The sequence below is a fragment of the Megalopta genalis genome, chromosome 9 (genome assembly GCF_051020955.1).
Source record: "Megalopta genalis isolate 19385.01 chromosome 9, iyMegGena1_principal, whole genome shotgun sequence".
Classification (NCBI taxonomy): Eukaryota; Metazoa; Arthropoda; class Insecta; order Hymenoptera; family Halictidae; genus Megalopta; species Megalopta genalis.
Window position 1 is genome coordinate 15,711,423 of NC_135021.1, and position 17,164 is coordinate 15,728,586.

At 43.0% G+C, this 17,164-nt stretch overlaps 1 protein-coding gene across 1 annotated transcript in view; it reads right to left on the bottom strand.

The window, feature by feature from the left end:
• Positions 1-15,328, bottom strand: part of btv (dynein cytoplasmic heavy chain beethoven) — a 41,629-nt gene extending 26,301 nt beyond the window's left edge. The window contains exons 1-16 of the mRNA XM_033464885.2: positions 13,514-15,328; positions 12,220-12,548; positions 11,394-11,556; positions 10,732-10,913; positions 10,550-10,662; positions 9,789-10,034; positions 9,441-9,661; positions 8,010-8,408; positions 7,387-7,628; positions 5,704-6,027; positions 4,641-4,707; positions 3,671-4,007; positions 2,806-3,542; positions 1,565-1,727; positions 1,242-1,461; positions 353-479 (exon numbers count right to left, since the gene is read on the bottom strand). Of these exons, the coding sequence (XP_033320776.2) occupies positions 353-479; positions 1,242-1,461; positions 1,565-1,727; positions 2,806-3,542; positions 3,671-4,007; positions 4,641-4,707; positions 5,704-6,027; positions 7,387-7,628; positions 8,010-8,408; positions 9,441-9,661; positions 9,789-10,034; positions 10,550-10,662; positions 10,732-10,913; positions 11,394-11,556; positions 12,220-12,548; positions 13,514-13,759 (4,116 nt within the window). The 5' untranslated portion in view covers positions 13,760-15,328. The remainder of the gene's footprint in view (positions 1-352; positions 480-1,241; positions 1,462-1,564; positions 1,728-2,805; positions 3,543-3,670; positions 4,008-4,640; positions 4,708-5,703; positions 6,028-7,386; positions 7,629-8,009; positions 8,409-9,440; positions 9,662-9,788; positions 10,035-10,549; positions 10,663-10,731; positions 10,914-11,393; positions 11,557-12,219; positions 12,549-13,513) is intronic.
• Positions 15,329-17,164: the final 1,836 nt, after the last annotated feature.

A 17,164-nucleotide genomic window follows, 5' to 3' on the forward strand; every position in this document is an offset into this window, starting at 1 on the left:
TGCCCAAGATACGACAGAACATCGCTACGCCGGAACTGAGAATAGTAGCTGCCCTATTTTATTGGACTGTAACGTCTAATTGCGTTCGCAGAAATGCAGAAATTCTCGCAATAAATCACGTTTCACGAAATGCGGAGTTAAAGGAACATCTTTTGCAAGCGAGCTTCCCTTTTATTTCCTCTTATTGTATCCGATAAGTTTAAACGATTGCGTTTCTGCGATTTGCGTTCGCAGAAGTGCAGAAATTTTCGCAATAAATCACGTTTCACAAAATGCGGAATTAAAGGAACATCTTTTGCAACTAAACACTCCTTTTATTTCCTCTTATTATATCCGATAAGTTTAAACAGACCTCCAAGTACTCGTCGAGACTTCTCTGACACCTGTCCAAGAGGTCTTTCAGGTTCGTAAAGGTTGATATCGGAAGCCTCCTCAAGGACGACACCCTTGGATCGCGGGACACCTCGCCCATTAAGTACCTAAACATTCACAATTTGTGAATTCTACACAATCGTGTATTAATCATTAGACTCCGGATTGCATGCATTTATGACAAAAAAATCTGTATTTATAATTTCAAAGAGAAGAAAGAGTAAATGAAATAAAGAGTATCGATACGTTGCTTTCACCAAACTACAATTATTAAAGAAAGGAAGAAGTTCCTACGTGATTTCCGATTCTTGCAACAAATGAAGACAATTCTTATTTTGCATAAAAATCCGCAGACTACTCATATTCGCGTTAATGAACAAAATTTGTTACATCATCTTCGCAAAGATATTTAGATAGCTTCGTTTAGCTGAGACATCTGGTGTTTTAATACGAAAATTGTGGTACTTCCGGGAAATGAGGGATTCCTGAGCTCATACGAAGTAACTTTTTCCTTTACAAAAATTTTCTCCGAGCCATCGTTCACGAGTTATTAACAAAAAAAAACACTAACCAATGAGAGGCGAGCTCGACTGGCGCAAAGCGGCCCAGCCAACGAGCGGTCGACGCCCAGTTCAGTTCATTGGTTCGACGGCTTCGCGCCAACCGATCTCGCCTCTCATTGGTCACTGTTTTTCGTTGATAACTCGCAAACAAAGCCGCGGATTGCAATTTCGCTGAGGAGAAAGTTACTTCAAATGGCCTCAGGAACCTTGTACACAATTAGTGCTAGAATTTTTTGCATACGATGCCAAGCAACAAGGATTACAGCAGTCCTTGTGCCAGCTAAAACCTAGAACCTGGACGATCACCTGAACTCTTTGTTGGCCCTGGACCACCTGCCGGTGTCATTCGGGGCAGCTCCACCTTCGTAGACAGGCTCCAGATAGACCCACTTCCTCTGCACAGTGCTGAGCGTCTTTATCCTCTCCTCCACTTCAGAAAGTCCAGTCTCGCATCGAGCGACCCTCGCGGCGAACCTCTCGTATCCAGCCGCCCCCTTGGCGCCCTCCAGCAACAGCCTCAGTTCACCTTTCGTTTAATGAACCTAATTACTTTCGCCGGCGGAGCCCACTCGTGCTCATTGTGCTCGCGCCGGCACACGCGCTTCAGGAAACGGCAACACGAGACTTACCCGACCTCGCTAACAAACTGCCGTACTCCTCGACGAGAAGAATGCCGACGTTTTTGCTGTCCTTTGACTGTTGGAGCTGAAAATGCGCGGATGCCTCCCAGGACTCCAGCTCCATCAGCCCTTGACGAATTCCGCTCTCTGCCGCGGCCCGCCTCGCGATCTCCTGCATGTCAAAATTACACACCGTGGACGCGGTGACGAAGTTGCGCGTGGAACAATGTTTTAATTGGAACCTGGCTATTAGGACGCCACGCGCGTACATCTTTCAACCGGAGACCAAATTGCACGGTAATATTGTTATATTTAGCGAGGCAACTCGATACGGAAACCTACGGGTTGCGCGAGATTTGCACGTGGTCCTTCGCCCAGGCGAATCGATGATGGCACGGATAATGTGAAATTGGGTGATCGCGACGCACGGGTGCGGTAAAAATCATGGAATTTGTAAAGGTCTGTGTAAGGTATGTGTTTTTAGAGGCGAGAAGTTATCCAGATAGCTGCTTTTTTACATACTTAGAAGCTGCTCTGTTCGCCGAATTTTTGAACGAGAGGAAAATTTATCACGAACATATCTTGCTCTTTTTATTCGTGCCACGTGCGCTACCTTTCATCATGAAATATTTCGTCGCACGAAAGTGGTTTGAAATAAAGAACATAGCTAGGTTAAATTTATTATTTAAAGACCATCATTATTGAACCAGTTTCGTTTTGAGAAAAATATCATATCCAAGAAAGAATTGTCGGAAGTAAATAGTATGGAAGAACAGTTTCTAGGGAAGCAAGGAGATATTTATCGGCGTTTGCACCATCGATAATTCCTACTAAAGTACTGTTTTCAGTTCAGAAAAAAAAGTTACGTACCAATCCTCGAGATAGATTATCAGAATTAAATGGAAAAAGTTTGTAGTTCCATCTACAATAGAAGCATTAATAATACTGGCACCAAGAAACCATTTTTAGTTGGTGGCATAACCTTGATATGACCTTGACATGAGCTGGCATAACCTTGATATGGCCTTGACATGGTCTTGGCATGGCCTTGACATGACCTTGGCATGGCCTTGACATGACCTTGACATGACCTTGGCATGGCCTTGACATGACCTTGACATGTCCTTAACACGACCTTGACATGACCTTGACATCAGCTTTGAATGTCAAGGCATTTTTAAGGCACCAATTGTCAGAAATAAATGGTACTTCTTACGATCTTCAGTTTACCAAAATCCTAAGTGCCATACCTTTATCCTCTCGGAGTGTTCCTCGATCTTCTGTACGGATCGCAGCAGGTGACCCAAAGTGATGTCTCTAACGTTCTTGACGTCGATTAGGTTTAAAACGGCCCTGAGTTCTCCCCAATGTTCCTCGGCTATCTCGTCACCGCGAAGCAGCTGAAGCCACTCGATGCCACCTCGTATCTCGCGAACCTTCCTGCCAACGAAGGTGCTGGCCTCGAGGCTATCCCTCTGCTCCAAGGAGTCCTCCTTCAATTGATCCTTCAGCTGAACGCGTATCCTGTTCTCCCAGGAGTCCAACCAGTCGTGGAGACGAGGCAGCCTTCTCCTCGCCACGGTCCATTCTTCGTCCTCTTGGTTCTTCAGCTCCTCGATGAACTCCGCTTGGAACCGACAGTTCGATTCCTCCACTTCTAGCTGTAGCTCTAGATTCTTCACGGTTTCCTCGTTGTCCTCTAATAATTCGTCGATGCTTAGCTCGACCCTGCAGCAATCGGTCTTCAATACGTCCAATTGTTCCTTCAGGTTCGTCCATCTTTCCCTCATCGAGATTATCCAATCCAATGAAAGGATCTCTGGCTTCGAGGACCATTTTGTTTGCCATCTTTCTATCTCGTCTCGCAAGGCGACGCCTCGGTGTCGGAGGTTCACCTTTGCGTCTTCTAGTTCCCGGGCTACCACCGTTTTGTGACGTTCCAGACGGTCGGCTAGGTCCTGCCAGGATGTGTAAGCCGCGGTGACTCCTGTTTCAGTGAATTGATAGACATTTTAAGCAACTATCGTAAGACGCGGGCGAAGATCGAAGGGAGTGCTTTGTTTGACAAGCAAACTTTATTCAAGGGTTGAGATAATCATCGAACGATCCGATCACCTTCCAGTTTCTCGCTGGTCCAAGCTGCCAAGACCTTCGATAGTCCAGCGATGGCCTCCATTTCGTCGGCCATGCCGGAGGATTGCTTTTCGATTCGTGCATGAGCTTCGTAAGCTAATCCAACTTCCTCCACGCTCCTGGGTCTGCGCTCCAATTCCTTTGAAGCGGACGAAAGAAACTCGACGATCGCTACCAATCTAGATGAAGCTTCCACCCTTAAATCGGAGCATAAACGTTCCCAATAGCGACGGGATGCCGATTCTAAGTCGCTCCTGGTCGTTGACGTGTCCACGCTGATGCACCAGATTTTCACCTCGTTGCCTCGCAATTTCCCCACCTAATTTAAAATCAGAATTTACCAAAAGTGCTGAACATGTCCAGACGGTAGCTTTCGTTAACTCTTTAATATTCATGGCTGTGCGAGACACGGTTCAGCTAAAAACATACTGTAGACTTTGCGAATGGACAAACTGCACGGAATGTAAGTTGTAAGATTGAGTCAATTTTTCCTGTTACTTGTGACGAAATGCGTGTACCTAATTTTTGTTACTATATAATCCTTCATACTATAATAATATTTGAAATTGAAACAAAATCCAACGTTTCTATTTTTAGCACACTGAATAGATTTTAACACTAACTTTAACAAAATTTTAACACTAAGTAGATGTTGTACTAAACGAGATAAAAATGTTCTTTCTCGTGTAAACATTTATTAGCAACAAAGATGTACCGATCAACGTAACGGTAATCAGCAGTAAAAGAAATCGTGGTGCAGCGAGTTAATAAAATTGGAAAGGTAGGATTGAAAATGGCTGTGAAGAAACGAAGTTTCCGTTTGAAATTGTTCAAGTAATCGAGACCGTGTTTCAAGAAGTTCCGAAGGTGATTTAATCATCCGTTTCGTGCGAGCCACGCTGTATTCAGCGATGCTCTTGGAAACCCATGAAGAATTTAATTACTCACTGACCTCTTGAGCCCATTGTTTGGCGTCTTTGAATGCTCTCGTCCACTCCTGCGGCGATCGGCCTTTCAGACTTCCCATTGAAACAGATCAAACATCGTGAAGAAATGATTTGGTCTCCAATTTAGCGCATCCGGGTCTCTTTTTTACGTGTCATATCTTGTTCAACAAGAAACGATACATCAATCTTCGAGAAAGCATTACCCCTTTCCATTTTTCACGCCGAAGTAGATTCTTCCTCGTTAATTGAAAGAGTCTTCAACGAATGGATTTCTACTTCGTTGCGTATCCACCGTGAAAAAAAAGAGACTCCGGCGTATCATTTAATTAAGTTTCGTATTATTAACTGTCTATAGAGAAAATGATAATGGACGTTTCGCGGGCAAAAGACGTGCCAAGGCTGCCGCAATATAGCTCGCCCGGTTCGAAAGCGGAGAGGGAAATCTCGCAACGTAAATATTCATGTACACACGTATGTATAAATTATAAAAATAATGATATTTACGTCTGGTACGGCGTTCACCTTTACACGTCCAAATAATACTATTCAACGAGAACACGTTAAAACATCGCATCATTCACCATCAAGGACTTTCGCGAGACAGATTTCTCGCGTAATATTTGTATTCGTAACTCCGACGATACGGGTAAATAAATAAAATATATAATTATAATCGCGTGCATATAATAAATATTACATTATGTTTCGAATTTATTCTTATCTATTACATTGATATTATGAATACAAATATTACTTGTTACTGGTCGAAAGGACCGGTTCCGCATTTTTCATTTGAAAATCGTTGAAATCATGAAAAGCGTGTCTCGTAGGAAACGATGTCTAAATAAATTCGGTCTTATCATTTTTATAAAGCAACACACGTCGGTGGATCTCGTGATGGATCCGCATGTTACAAGATGATCCGTTCAGCAATTCGAGAAAAACGATCGACGCCGAGGCTCGAACTAAAAATAAAACGAGGGAGTTCTGTTTCTGAGCGCGAAATCGAGCGTCCCCGATAGAAAAGTTATCGTCCCGGTTAATTGCGAGTTACTTTCGTGCCAGTACCATTCAGCAGCGTCGATTTTCGCCGGCGCCGCGAGATACAGCCATTTCGTTCGGAGCGTTTCCAGAGCGGAAAGAGCAATTTCGGCCTGCTTGTAGACGCCTCCGAACAGATAGCCGCTCCTTTGAATCAGGTCGCCGAATCGGGCATCGACGGCGTCGCCGACCCCGCGGAAATTCATCGGGATCGAGAGGGATCGACGGATCGACGAGTACAATTTCGCGCGGATCTCCTCCAGCGACGGCCGCCATTGCAACGATCCATCCCGGAACGTCAGCTCCGCTTTAACGTCCGGCAACTTCTTCAACAGAGACGGCAACGCGCCCCTGAAAAAGGAAAAAAGGAAAATAGAGGAGACGTCGAATCAGCCTGATCCATCGCCTCCCTTTATGCAGATCCAGCATGAATATGAAAATTACGCATTACGATCGGGAAAATGCCTCGTAGAACGCTCGAAACTCATTAGAGCCGAGACTGGGCTGCGGGGAAACGATAATGCCGCGGAAAATTGGAAACTTTTTTCATAAACGGCTGCCTCTGCTCGATCACCGCGGTTCTCAGAATGCTCTCGAAACTTGGCTCTTCTTTTGTTATCCTTTCGTTAGCTCTTCTCAGCTGTCGAGCTTCCGGATGCGCAATTACTAAATAGTGGATCTTTATGCGACAGAAAAATTGTCTGCGCCTATTTTAAGGCGCAGAGTTTAAGAGAGAGAAAATTCTCGTTTCGACAGCAAAGTAACGATAGATTCTTTTTATGTTTTCACCGTCTTGCGTTTCACTTTCTCTGTTTGGTCGGAACTGCATCAAACTTGCGCTGCGATAATTAGGCATATTTTTCTTGTGTTATTAATAGACAACGGATTTGATGCATTTATAATTAGTAGATTCAAAACAGTAGACAAATTTCAAGTATTTAAGCGTGGTTGTACATCGTTTTTAACTCGTTAAAGTTATTTAAGAAAGAAGAACTTTCTGTCTGGCGTCTGTTATTGGCATTGATGAATAATTTTTATTTTGTATGAAGGTTTGCAGGCTAGTTGTTCGGACGCTGCAAAATATTTACGCTTGCAATACGAAGATAACTGTGCCTTATGCGTACGAATATGAATTTAATAAATAATTATTTTACATGTACAGTTACGAATGACTTATATTTTCATATAATATACATATTATCTGTACAATTATATGAATTACTTGCATTTGCGCAGTATTGTCAACAAAAAAGACAAGTCTATTTACTGTGTTGGCACCAAACTTAGCAGAAAATCTTTTCTCCTTTCTCTTTTCTCTGTCGAAATTAAAGTAGAATTTATAGAGAACTCGAAGAGTGAACTTTACCAGGTAAATTCTCCCTAATCGACGCTCAGATTGTACATAAAAAAAATGGGCAATTTTGACAGAGGAATGGACAATTTTGGAAACTATTATATAAAGGCGAGCCGCAAGGCTCGAATAATCGTATCTCCTCTTCCCAAATTGTCCAGTTTTGTGCAGAATCCGAGCGTCAATTGGAGAGAATTTACCGTACAGTGCAACTACCGGTGCAAATAATATTCGGAAACTGGAGACATTTGGTTTAATTGAGGCTCGATGGAAGCTTCGAGATCAAACTCGGTCCAAATACGCGACTGGCAACTCGTCCGAGTGCAATCGTCGCGGATCAAAGTTTCTGCTTAAGTTACCTGTAAGCAACTCCTAACGCTTTCAACAATTGTCTGTCCCAGTGAAGTTTCCAGGCTTTCGTGTTCCCATATTCCGCTTCGACGGTATCGACGATCGTCCTCATGTTCATCAACGCGTCTTTCCAGGCATTCTGATTACCAATCAGGTTCACCGTCTCTCCTTTCAGCAAGCTCGACACCAGATCACGGAGCGCGCAGTGCTTCGCAGCAAGATCGGAGTTTTGCTGCGCGAACTTCCTCACCTGTTCAACATAGAATTCGTTGGAAACTTTTCCTGAAACTCGCGGAACAACCCCTCCGCAATTTTAAACACGTTGCGCGAATTTCGGGTAACTTCGCAGCTGCGGCAGCTTTGGAAATTGCGAAGTTCACGTTTCGTCCACTGGAATATTAATTAACGAGTTTCGAGACGAACCTTTGGACCTTCTAAATAACAATCTCAAAAAGCCCTGTTTTCATTTTCGACGTATATTACTTCCTTTTTGATTTGTTTACCCTATTTATTATTATTATCAGTCAAGTTTGCTTCGACAGTACCCTTAACGAACCTAACTTCTTCTACGCTTTAGCTCGTCGATATGAAAGCGAAATAAGGGAAAACTATAGATCGCGTGATTAATTACCAGCTCTTTCAACCTGGCGGTGTAGGCGTCAACAGCCATAGGATCGGACCAAACGACGCCAGACTGTTCCTGAACAGCTCGAGCAAGTTCCAGAGCAGTTGTGAGCATCAATGGCCTCTGGGATGGCACCATGCGATCCCCAATCGTGTTGTGAAAAGTTGCGACCTGCTGGAGAGCCCTGGCACGTCCTGCCAAACTTCCTGCTCTCTCGACCAAGTCCCTGACCTCTCGAGGTAATTCGACACCTTGGCTCGACAGCGCTCTCGCCTCTCTGATCAGCGTCATTAATCGGGGATCGTACGTCACTCGCATCATACTGGTACCTGTTAGCTCTACCACGGCCGAATCGGTGCCCAGGGACAGCTCCTTCCTTGCCACAGCCTCTTTCGTCTCCTCTGTCTGTCAAACAAGTCGGCAATTTATCTATCAGAAGTTTGCAAACTTCTCGACTCCAGAATCTAGATTCTAGAGATCAACGTGATTCACTAAAACAACGATTTATGAGGAATTTATTCGGTACAGTAATTTCGCCAAGATATGTTCGGCAGATCTGAGAATACTAAGTCGCGATCCTTCGCGGTTCGTTTTTAGAGAAACTCGGGGCAGTCGGCAAAAAAAGGCAGCGAACAGCATGCCGGTGTACATGAAATATGAATACATAGTAATGTTAGAATACAAACGATGACTTAACTTTTTTATTTCTAATTTTTTACCTCGATTCGAAGGCAATTCGGAGGCTACGTGACACGATTCGGAGGAAATTCGAAGGCCACATGATACGATTCGAAGGCAATTCGCAGGCCATATGCCACAATTCGACGGTCGTATAACTAGTACAATAAATTCTCCTTAATCGACGCTCAGCTTTGAAACAAGAATGGACAATTTGGAAAGAGGAGATACGATTATTCGAGCCTTGCGGTTCATTTTTATGGTTGTTGGCAATCGGTAACTATAAAAACGAGCGCATGGTAATTCACAGCACTCCGAAATTTGGCATTTCCGGGAGAAATTACTGTATTTCCCTTAAAATGACACTGTCATAAAAATTGCTGGATACATTGTACAACATAAATTCTCATAGATTCTCCGAGTATCGCGAACTATCGTTAGAAATTCACAATTATTCTTTGACAAACAAGAATGATTTTCAGAATATGATATACAAGATATACAAGAATAATAATAATAATATAATATATATAATGATATACAAGAATGATATTCAGTGTACTGCGAATATTGCGAGCCACGAAGAAACGATCGAACTTGGATGAACGAATGAAACAGAAGAACTGAAGAACAGTCGACGATTTCGATCTACGAAATCGGCCCGAAGATCGTGCAAAGAATGAATTCACAATGTCTGTAGTCTCGAAGTTCAGGAGAGAATATGCAGCAGAAGCGTAGAAAGATAAGGGAGATCCTCACCCAAGTTTCGAGGAAGCTCTGTCGCTTTCTCTCGACGTCTTTCAGAGCCCTTATCACCTTCGACGAGACCTCCTCGTAGCCGGGAAGATCATCCAGCAGCTCTTTCCCTAGTTTATCTAAGCTTTCCAGCCGTGCCTCTGCTGATCTAGCTGCTTGAACTTCCTGAAGTATTTTAGGACTGTCCAAGAGATCTCCTGTATCCGGCCCGGCCAGACAGTTATCTGCCGTTCCAACGATTAATTAACGCGTTAGTGCTTCGAGGCTTTGATCTCGCAGCCCTTTTGCCGAAACGAGAGCTCGCGTACGCAATTAGGGAACAATTGGGAACCAGAAGATTATGAAACTTGCCTATAAGGTCCCCGTAAGCGGATAGCAGGGTTTCACGTTCTCCCCTCAAGGATCTCTTCAAGCCTTCCCTCTTCATTAACTCGAAGTAACGTCGAAACTCGGCGAGCAAAGAATTCGGGGTGGTGGCGTCGGCAATCTGAGACTTCAGCTTCTGAGCAACCCGTTCCTCCGCAGGTACCAAACCCTCTTCAACCTTTCTCCTGAGCCGGTTCCAGTCGGTGCTTTTCTCGTCGTCGTCGAACACCACTGGCATCAACCGTGAAGAGCAATTTAATACTTTATCGCTTTACCGTATCCTCTTTTTATTGCGACATCGAACGGTTCATTGATTCGAATGAAATTCTCTCCGTACGCAACATTGTAATTTCTCGAAGAAATTTAAGTAGACGCAAGAGGACAAATATTCTTTAATTGTGCCGATATATTTTCGATTTCCGGTGATAAATGCATCGGGAATGCATATATCGTCGTTCGAGTACAGAAACGAAATTCGAGCGACCGAGGTGACGGTAATTAACATTTAAATACAGTATAAATCTTTGGAACCGCGCGAACGTCGAAGTCTAATTAGTGGAACGCAATTTAGATTTTACGCAGAGCCGCGCAACAGAGAACGTGCGACAAATGCAGAAACGTCGATGTATTTATAGAAGAGTGTCATACTGTTAGAATGTTAAACTATTCCAGCATCTTGGAGTGCTACCAACGATAAAACATTCTAATTCATCGGAGAAATATTTTCAGGGGAAGATGGCAGATACCTCTGACATCGTCGAAGTATTGTAATAAGGTGTCGGTGCCAAGTCCGGATCTCTCGTTCTGCGTTAGCAGCCTGGTTAATTGCCGATACTGGGCACACAGCTCCGCTATCTGTCTAAAGATCACGAACATTGCACTCGCTTTCGTTTTAGAATTCACGAGAGGATTGACCTGAGCTGGATACCTGAGTCGTTCACCGATGATCGCACATCTTTGAGGAATGTGACTGGGCCCTTTCCAGGGATGAAGAGAATGATGAGGCCAGAACAGCATCGTGAACTTCTCCGCCATGTTGGTCCACTTTTCGCAGATACCGGCACCGATCGAGATCGCTTCGATCTTCGCGCGATCGTCGGAAGTGCGCATCTGATTTCGAGAAACCGATTAGAATTTTATTGTTTAATATTCTGGTTATCTTTGTCCGGTTTCTGGGGTTTCCTCGGATTACGGTGGACTTGGAACCGCGGTTCTAATATCAGCTGAAACTCAACGTCACTGCCAGCTGAAATCAATTACAATCTCATCCAACAAAGTGTTAATTTTAGTTTGAATTTGCAACGAAACTTCAACATCGCTTTGGGGTGTAACCAACTTCGGTTCCAACTTCAACCATTGAATTCACAAATTCGATTACAATCGCAGCGAATATTCAGCCAAGTTGGAGCCAAGCCGAATCATTAAAATTTCGGTTTCACTTTTAATTACAGCTGAAGCTAAATGCAATTTACACTCGTTTCCGATGTAATTAGAATCGACGCCGGATAAAAACAATAGTCGTCGTTGTCAAGGCTGGCAACTCGCGACAAACGTGCGCTTTATAAATTATTTTCGAGCAACTTTCGTCACCTCCTCCATGACATTCTGGACCAGGGAGACCACCTCGTCTCCAACGATGTCCAGGAAGGACTTCATACGATCCTCCGAGTACACAGGATCCCCTAGTTTCCATAAATCGTCCACGTAACCGGAAACCGCCTCCACGGCGTCCTCCATCGCGATCAGTTCGTTTCTGGTAAAAAGTTCCAATATAGCTTTACTCGATGATCAACCATTATACCGTGAATTAATTTAGGGAACGCTTTGAAAGATCTTCTAAACATCGAGCAGTATCAACAAGTAACGACATTCTTTCCACAAATATTATTATTTCAATCATTCATGACACAGTTTGAGTTTTAAAACGTAATCTTTAAGAAATACAAGAATATACTAAAAAGATGGTCGAGTATATAAGTACGATGTTTTAAAAATTCACAAACGCATTTAATAATAATGCTAGTTGTTGATTGATAAATGTCGATCATTAAATATTCAATGTTCTTTTTAATAGGACAATTTATAGGGTAATATACTTTCTAAATAGAACAATTAAATAATTGCTGTTACTAGGACAAAATATTTATGCTTTCTGAAGTGCCATTCGGATATCGACTCGTAAATTGGCAGGAATATTCGCAATCCGGCGAGGACCCCGGTAAACAAACTTTACGGGGCAATCTAATCAATTGAATCTCTCCCTTCCTGTCTCCAGAGTCCTCGGAATCGCAGGAAGCACGGGCCATTAATAAACGGGGGCATAATATCGTCGTATAGCCTCGCGAATCAACTAGCCAGCGAATTGGAATCCGGTTGGGAGAGGTATATCGGCAGGTTTATTTCGTTTTTACGACACCTGGCCACCGCCGCGCTCTCGAGCTCGGCTCGGATGCTCTTCAGGGATTTTACAGCCTCGGCGAAAATCGTTTTGTCGTGCGAACGCTTCGCCTCCTCCCATCTCTTCCGCCAGTGATCCTCCTCCTCGAAGACGGAAGTTGTGATCGGCGAGCCGAGCAGGTTCTCCTCCAACCTCTTCAGGTACGACGGGCTCAGACCGGAAGAACGCAACGTCGGGGCCCATACTTGTCGAAGAGCCTCGATCAATGTGGATCCTTCTCCGCTGCCGGTCGACGTCACGTGGACCAGGTCGTAGAAGTTCTTCTCTGTCACGGCGGCCTCTTTCAACTGTGAATCCCAGATAAGTATAAACAATTATTGAAAATCATATCGATCTAATTAGAACAGCGTTTCGACTTACAGAAGCCTGTCAAATATCTTTTCAGGAATAATTAAATTATTAATTTCGAAAGTGTGCGCCATCTACTAAAAACAATCGAAATAAATTTTAACGTAACGATAACAAGCTTCTGCAACGCGCTATATTTTTTCAATTGAACTTTCAACTTTTGCGTGCATGATGTCGGTCGCTTCACGTTGGCATCTGGAATATTATTCGAGCTATGATTTTTTTTAGATAAGATATGCCGTAAATTTTCGATGATTCGTGAGGTTTGAACAATGCCGAGGATTAGGCGATTTTCGACGACCAAAAAATTTCATTTGGATCTCCAAAAACTGTGGAATAACGCATACACAATTTCGTTCTCATTGCTTTTGATTCGATTCGATATTACTCCGTTTAACGGAGTCCATCAATGAAAATGAATCAGCTACGAAAATCTCGATTAAAATTCTCGTTTTATTATAAATCTACGCTCTGTATAGCTAATTGCACATTATGCATGTTCCACAGATCGTTCATTAACAATTTCGATCATCGGCTACTTTGCACTTTAACGTGACCACACACTTTCAATTTCAAAGCTGTTATTTATACACACGGTATTCTTCGATCTACGAAATAATTAATCGCATATTAATTGCTTATTAGCGAACCGCGCGCGTCTATAATGTAAACATTAGCTGGTGAGATAAACAATCTATTATTATTGATTCCATCGTAATATATTCGTTTGAAATGCAACGCAGTCGTAGTCGAACGAAAAATGAAATCGCTTTCTCCACCCTGACGAGAGGTCGATGAGAAATAGACGTTATTTTGTGTTCTCCATTTCCAAGGAACGTATTTGGGTTAACAGCCCTAATTTCCTCGCAACCTCGACCGACCGCCATTTTGGACTGCTCGTTACCTTGAAGAAGACCAAGGTGTTTTTCCCGACAGGTAGTTCGCTAGTCAATTGCAGTCGCACTTCGTTGTCCTCGTTGCCAGCCGGCTGTGCACACAGCGTCCGACACGTGGCTCTGTCCAAGAAATTCTCGAGCACCGATTCACTGTCAACGACGGCCTCATCGTTCGCATCGTCGTCCACAGGAACGCCAAAGAAGTGGCCAGCGGTCGACACTATCAGCGATCTACGTTTATCAACGACCACCATTTTTTTTCTTTTTTGCCCAACGACCGTAATTTCACAGTTCCCGTTGCAAATGCACCGGGTGCATTACGCCGCTACCACGAAACATCGGCGAAGCTGATATTGCCCTTGTGCGTCGATCGTTTCAGTCGTCATGGCGACTGCCGGCCAACACAAACCAGCTGTCAGCTGGCTACCACGTGCTGCTGGCAATGCCAACATGGCCCGCCGTTCCGATACAAGGAAAACTCGTACGGGAAAGCAGCGATAATAAAAATGAGAAGAAAATAATAACAGTGCAATTACGTAAAATACGCAACGCGATTAAGTTTACGATCCTGGTCGTAGAGGACAAAGTTCAAATGCGTGGTGTCGTAAGCATTGTCCCTGAATTTTTTCAGATCTTTTTTGCACAGGCGTACAATCACGAAAGAAGAGTTAGTTGTTATTCGAGTGTGATCTTGCTGGATAAAGCTTTCCTTTCTAAGACTATTGTTTGTTATCTTTTTAATTGAGAGCTATTTCGTCGATGTCGAGAGCTTCCTTTCGTCGAATTAAAATTGATATCCTTGGTTCTGGAATAATTCACGTCTTCCGGCGTCCATCGCGAGCGCATTAAGTCTGCAGTTGATTTCGGCGAACTTCGGACGGAGAAGTGTGAGATGCTCGCTACGAAATTCTCGCATTATTTTGAGCAGAGCGCTTGATACGTCAATCACAGAACTGTGCGCGATGACATACGATGCCAATAGGTCCGCGATAAATAATTGTCGATCGTTTAACAGGGATCCGCCGAGATCCGATGCCGAGCGTGCCGAGGCTCGAACGAAGGCATCGGGATTCACGCATGCATGAAGTCGCCGGCATTGTTAATGTTATTACCGCCGAATATTTGCATAATCAGGGTATAGTTGGCATCCACGCCTCGAATAAGCAATCGGAGTACATACCGACGTACGCCGAGGCCGATTTATGCTCCCGCGTGCATACGTATCAGCTGACCATGCATACTTCCGCCCGGCGCAGCAAATGGCCAGCGCGATGAAAGAACCGAACGCTCGTTAGAATTACAACTAACGCGGCGATCAACAATGGAGAAACATCGCCTGTCGGCCGGCTACGTTCGTTCACGACTAACGGCATTGTCTCATTCGTACGATCAATTTCCCGCGGATCAACGTAGATCGCTCGAAGTTCCCCATGTTGTTCTGCATGCGTACGCATGGAATCCGGTAATAATAATAAATACTAGACGCACGCCACACCATGCAGGTGGAATTAATTTCTTGGCTGATTCGCGACTATGTGAAAATCCACGGCGGCGGGCATGTGTAATTCATCGGAATTTTTCGATGAAAAAGAAATCGACGCGGCTCGGAAACTGTGTTACGTACACTGGAATCTTGATGGCATTCCTTTCAATTACAGTGCCGAGAGAAACTGTTATGCTACGCTATTATAATAGCACTCGTCGAGGTGGCTTATTGGTTCACGACAGCAAGTGTTACTGACACTGAGATATGCATTGTATTAAATAATCTATCCGATACGTGACAGTTTATCTTGATAGGAATCTTGGTGCGAGAAAGAGCGAATTTCTTCTACTCTACGAGTAGGATTTTCCTTGGCCTCTATTTAGGCGAGATATTGTATAGTTTCGTTTCTAATTCGTTACTTATTGATAATCATTTCTTAGCTAATTTTTAGAAAATGTTTCTTCTAAACTATTTAAGACCGTACACTCATTGGTCTTTGCTCATTTTAATGTACAGTGACTCGCGTTAATATTCGGACACGATATTGTTAAAAGAATTATTGCTCCTTTTTATTGTTTACGATAGTATTATTGAATCAATTGTTTTCTCATATAATAAAGCACTTCTTAAAGTAAGTAGAAACATAAATCTTGTTTACTTATTGCACATGTCCTTTTGTATAATAAGCGATAAACAAGATTGCGACAAAATTTAACGTCGCAAAAATATTCGGACAGTGAATGAATTACATTAATTTTATATAAAATGAAAATCTTTTTAATCACGTTATCGTAATATTAATATTTTGTCGGTTGACCCTTTTTTGTTTTATTACTTCATGTAATCGTTTGGGCATGTTACAGATGATTTTATTTAAATAATCCGGCGAAATCCGTTTCCATTCGTCTAACAAACGTTGCTTTATCTCTGTTGTTGTCTTTGTAGGTGTTGTACGAATTTTGCGGTCCAATTGATCCAATAAATTTTCAATTGGATTTAAATCAGGCGATCGAGGAGGAGGGTGCAGTAATTTTGGACAATTGTATAATAAATATTCCTGTACAATTCTGGCCTTGTGTTTGGGGTCATTGTCCTGATAAAACTTAAAACTGTACGTATACCTATATTTATAGCACTTATAATTAAATTTATATAATAATATAATAATATAAATAATATTATTATATTAATAATATAATAATTTATATAATAATATAATAATATAATTAAATTTTCTTTTTTAATTAATTTTTTTGTCCATAATAGCATCGATGAAAACTAGTTCACCTGTTCATATCAGAATAATTATTAAATTGCACGTGAAGGGAGCAACTTTCATGTCATCCCAACAAGAAAGGATTATTTCTCGATTATTCGACCGATTCTCGTCGAACAATCTTCGAACATAGAAAGTTCAGATCTGCAGTGTAGAATATAGTTGCAGAAAATATCTCTAGCCGGCAGGTGCAGGATTCTCCAGCACCCTCGAACAAATAATTGCCGTGCATCCTTTACGATACCGAGGTGCAGCCAGCCGATAGCAGATAAAGCATCCAATTAATTCCCAGCGTTCCGGGCCGTGTATCGATTAATCGTAAAAAGACGAGGGATCGTTGATGCCCGCCAATCGAATCACATAAATTTCTCTCCCGAGGGCGGTAAGTATTTTCTGTATTAAATTCGAGGTGGCTCTCCATAGTGACGGCGGGGGCCTGGCATTTATCGCGGAACGTTCTCCGCAATTTTTCACCGTGTTCTCCCTTCGATTTTTCTCTCTTTTTTTTCCACCGATATTCCGACTTTCATTCGAGCTCTTCAATCTACGGTATCCGGCCAACGATTGGACCCGTGAAAAAGTCTGATTTATTTCTCGATATCGAGAAATAGATGTCTGAAACCGTCGGAGCCAGAGATCGCGGAGCAACAGGCATGAAAACGGCGAGGAGTGAAATGGAAACGACGATGGGAAATCTGCGGGCGGGACGATGTCAATCCGCGAACGATCGCCGCAGATATTTTTGCAATGACGCGGCTTTGTCCGCTGGTTGGGCATTCGTTAATTGACCGTAACCACGGTGTCAATCGGCGATTGTCGTCGCGTGCTTTTACGGACACGCAATAGCCTGATCCAAGCTTTTAAATTGCCCCTTTGTTGTAACCAGATACGAGAAAA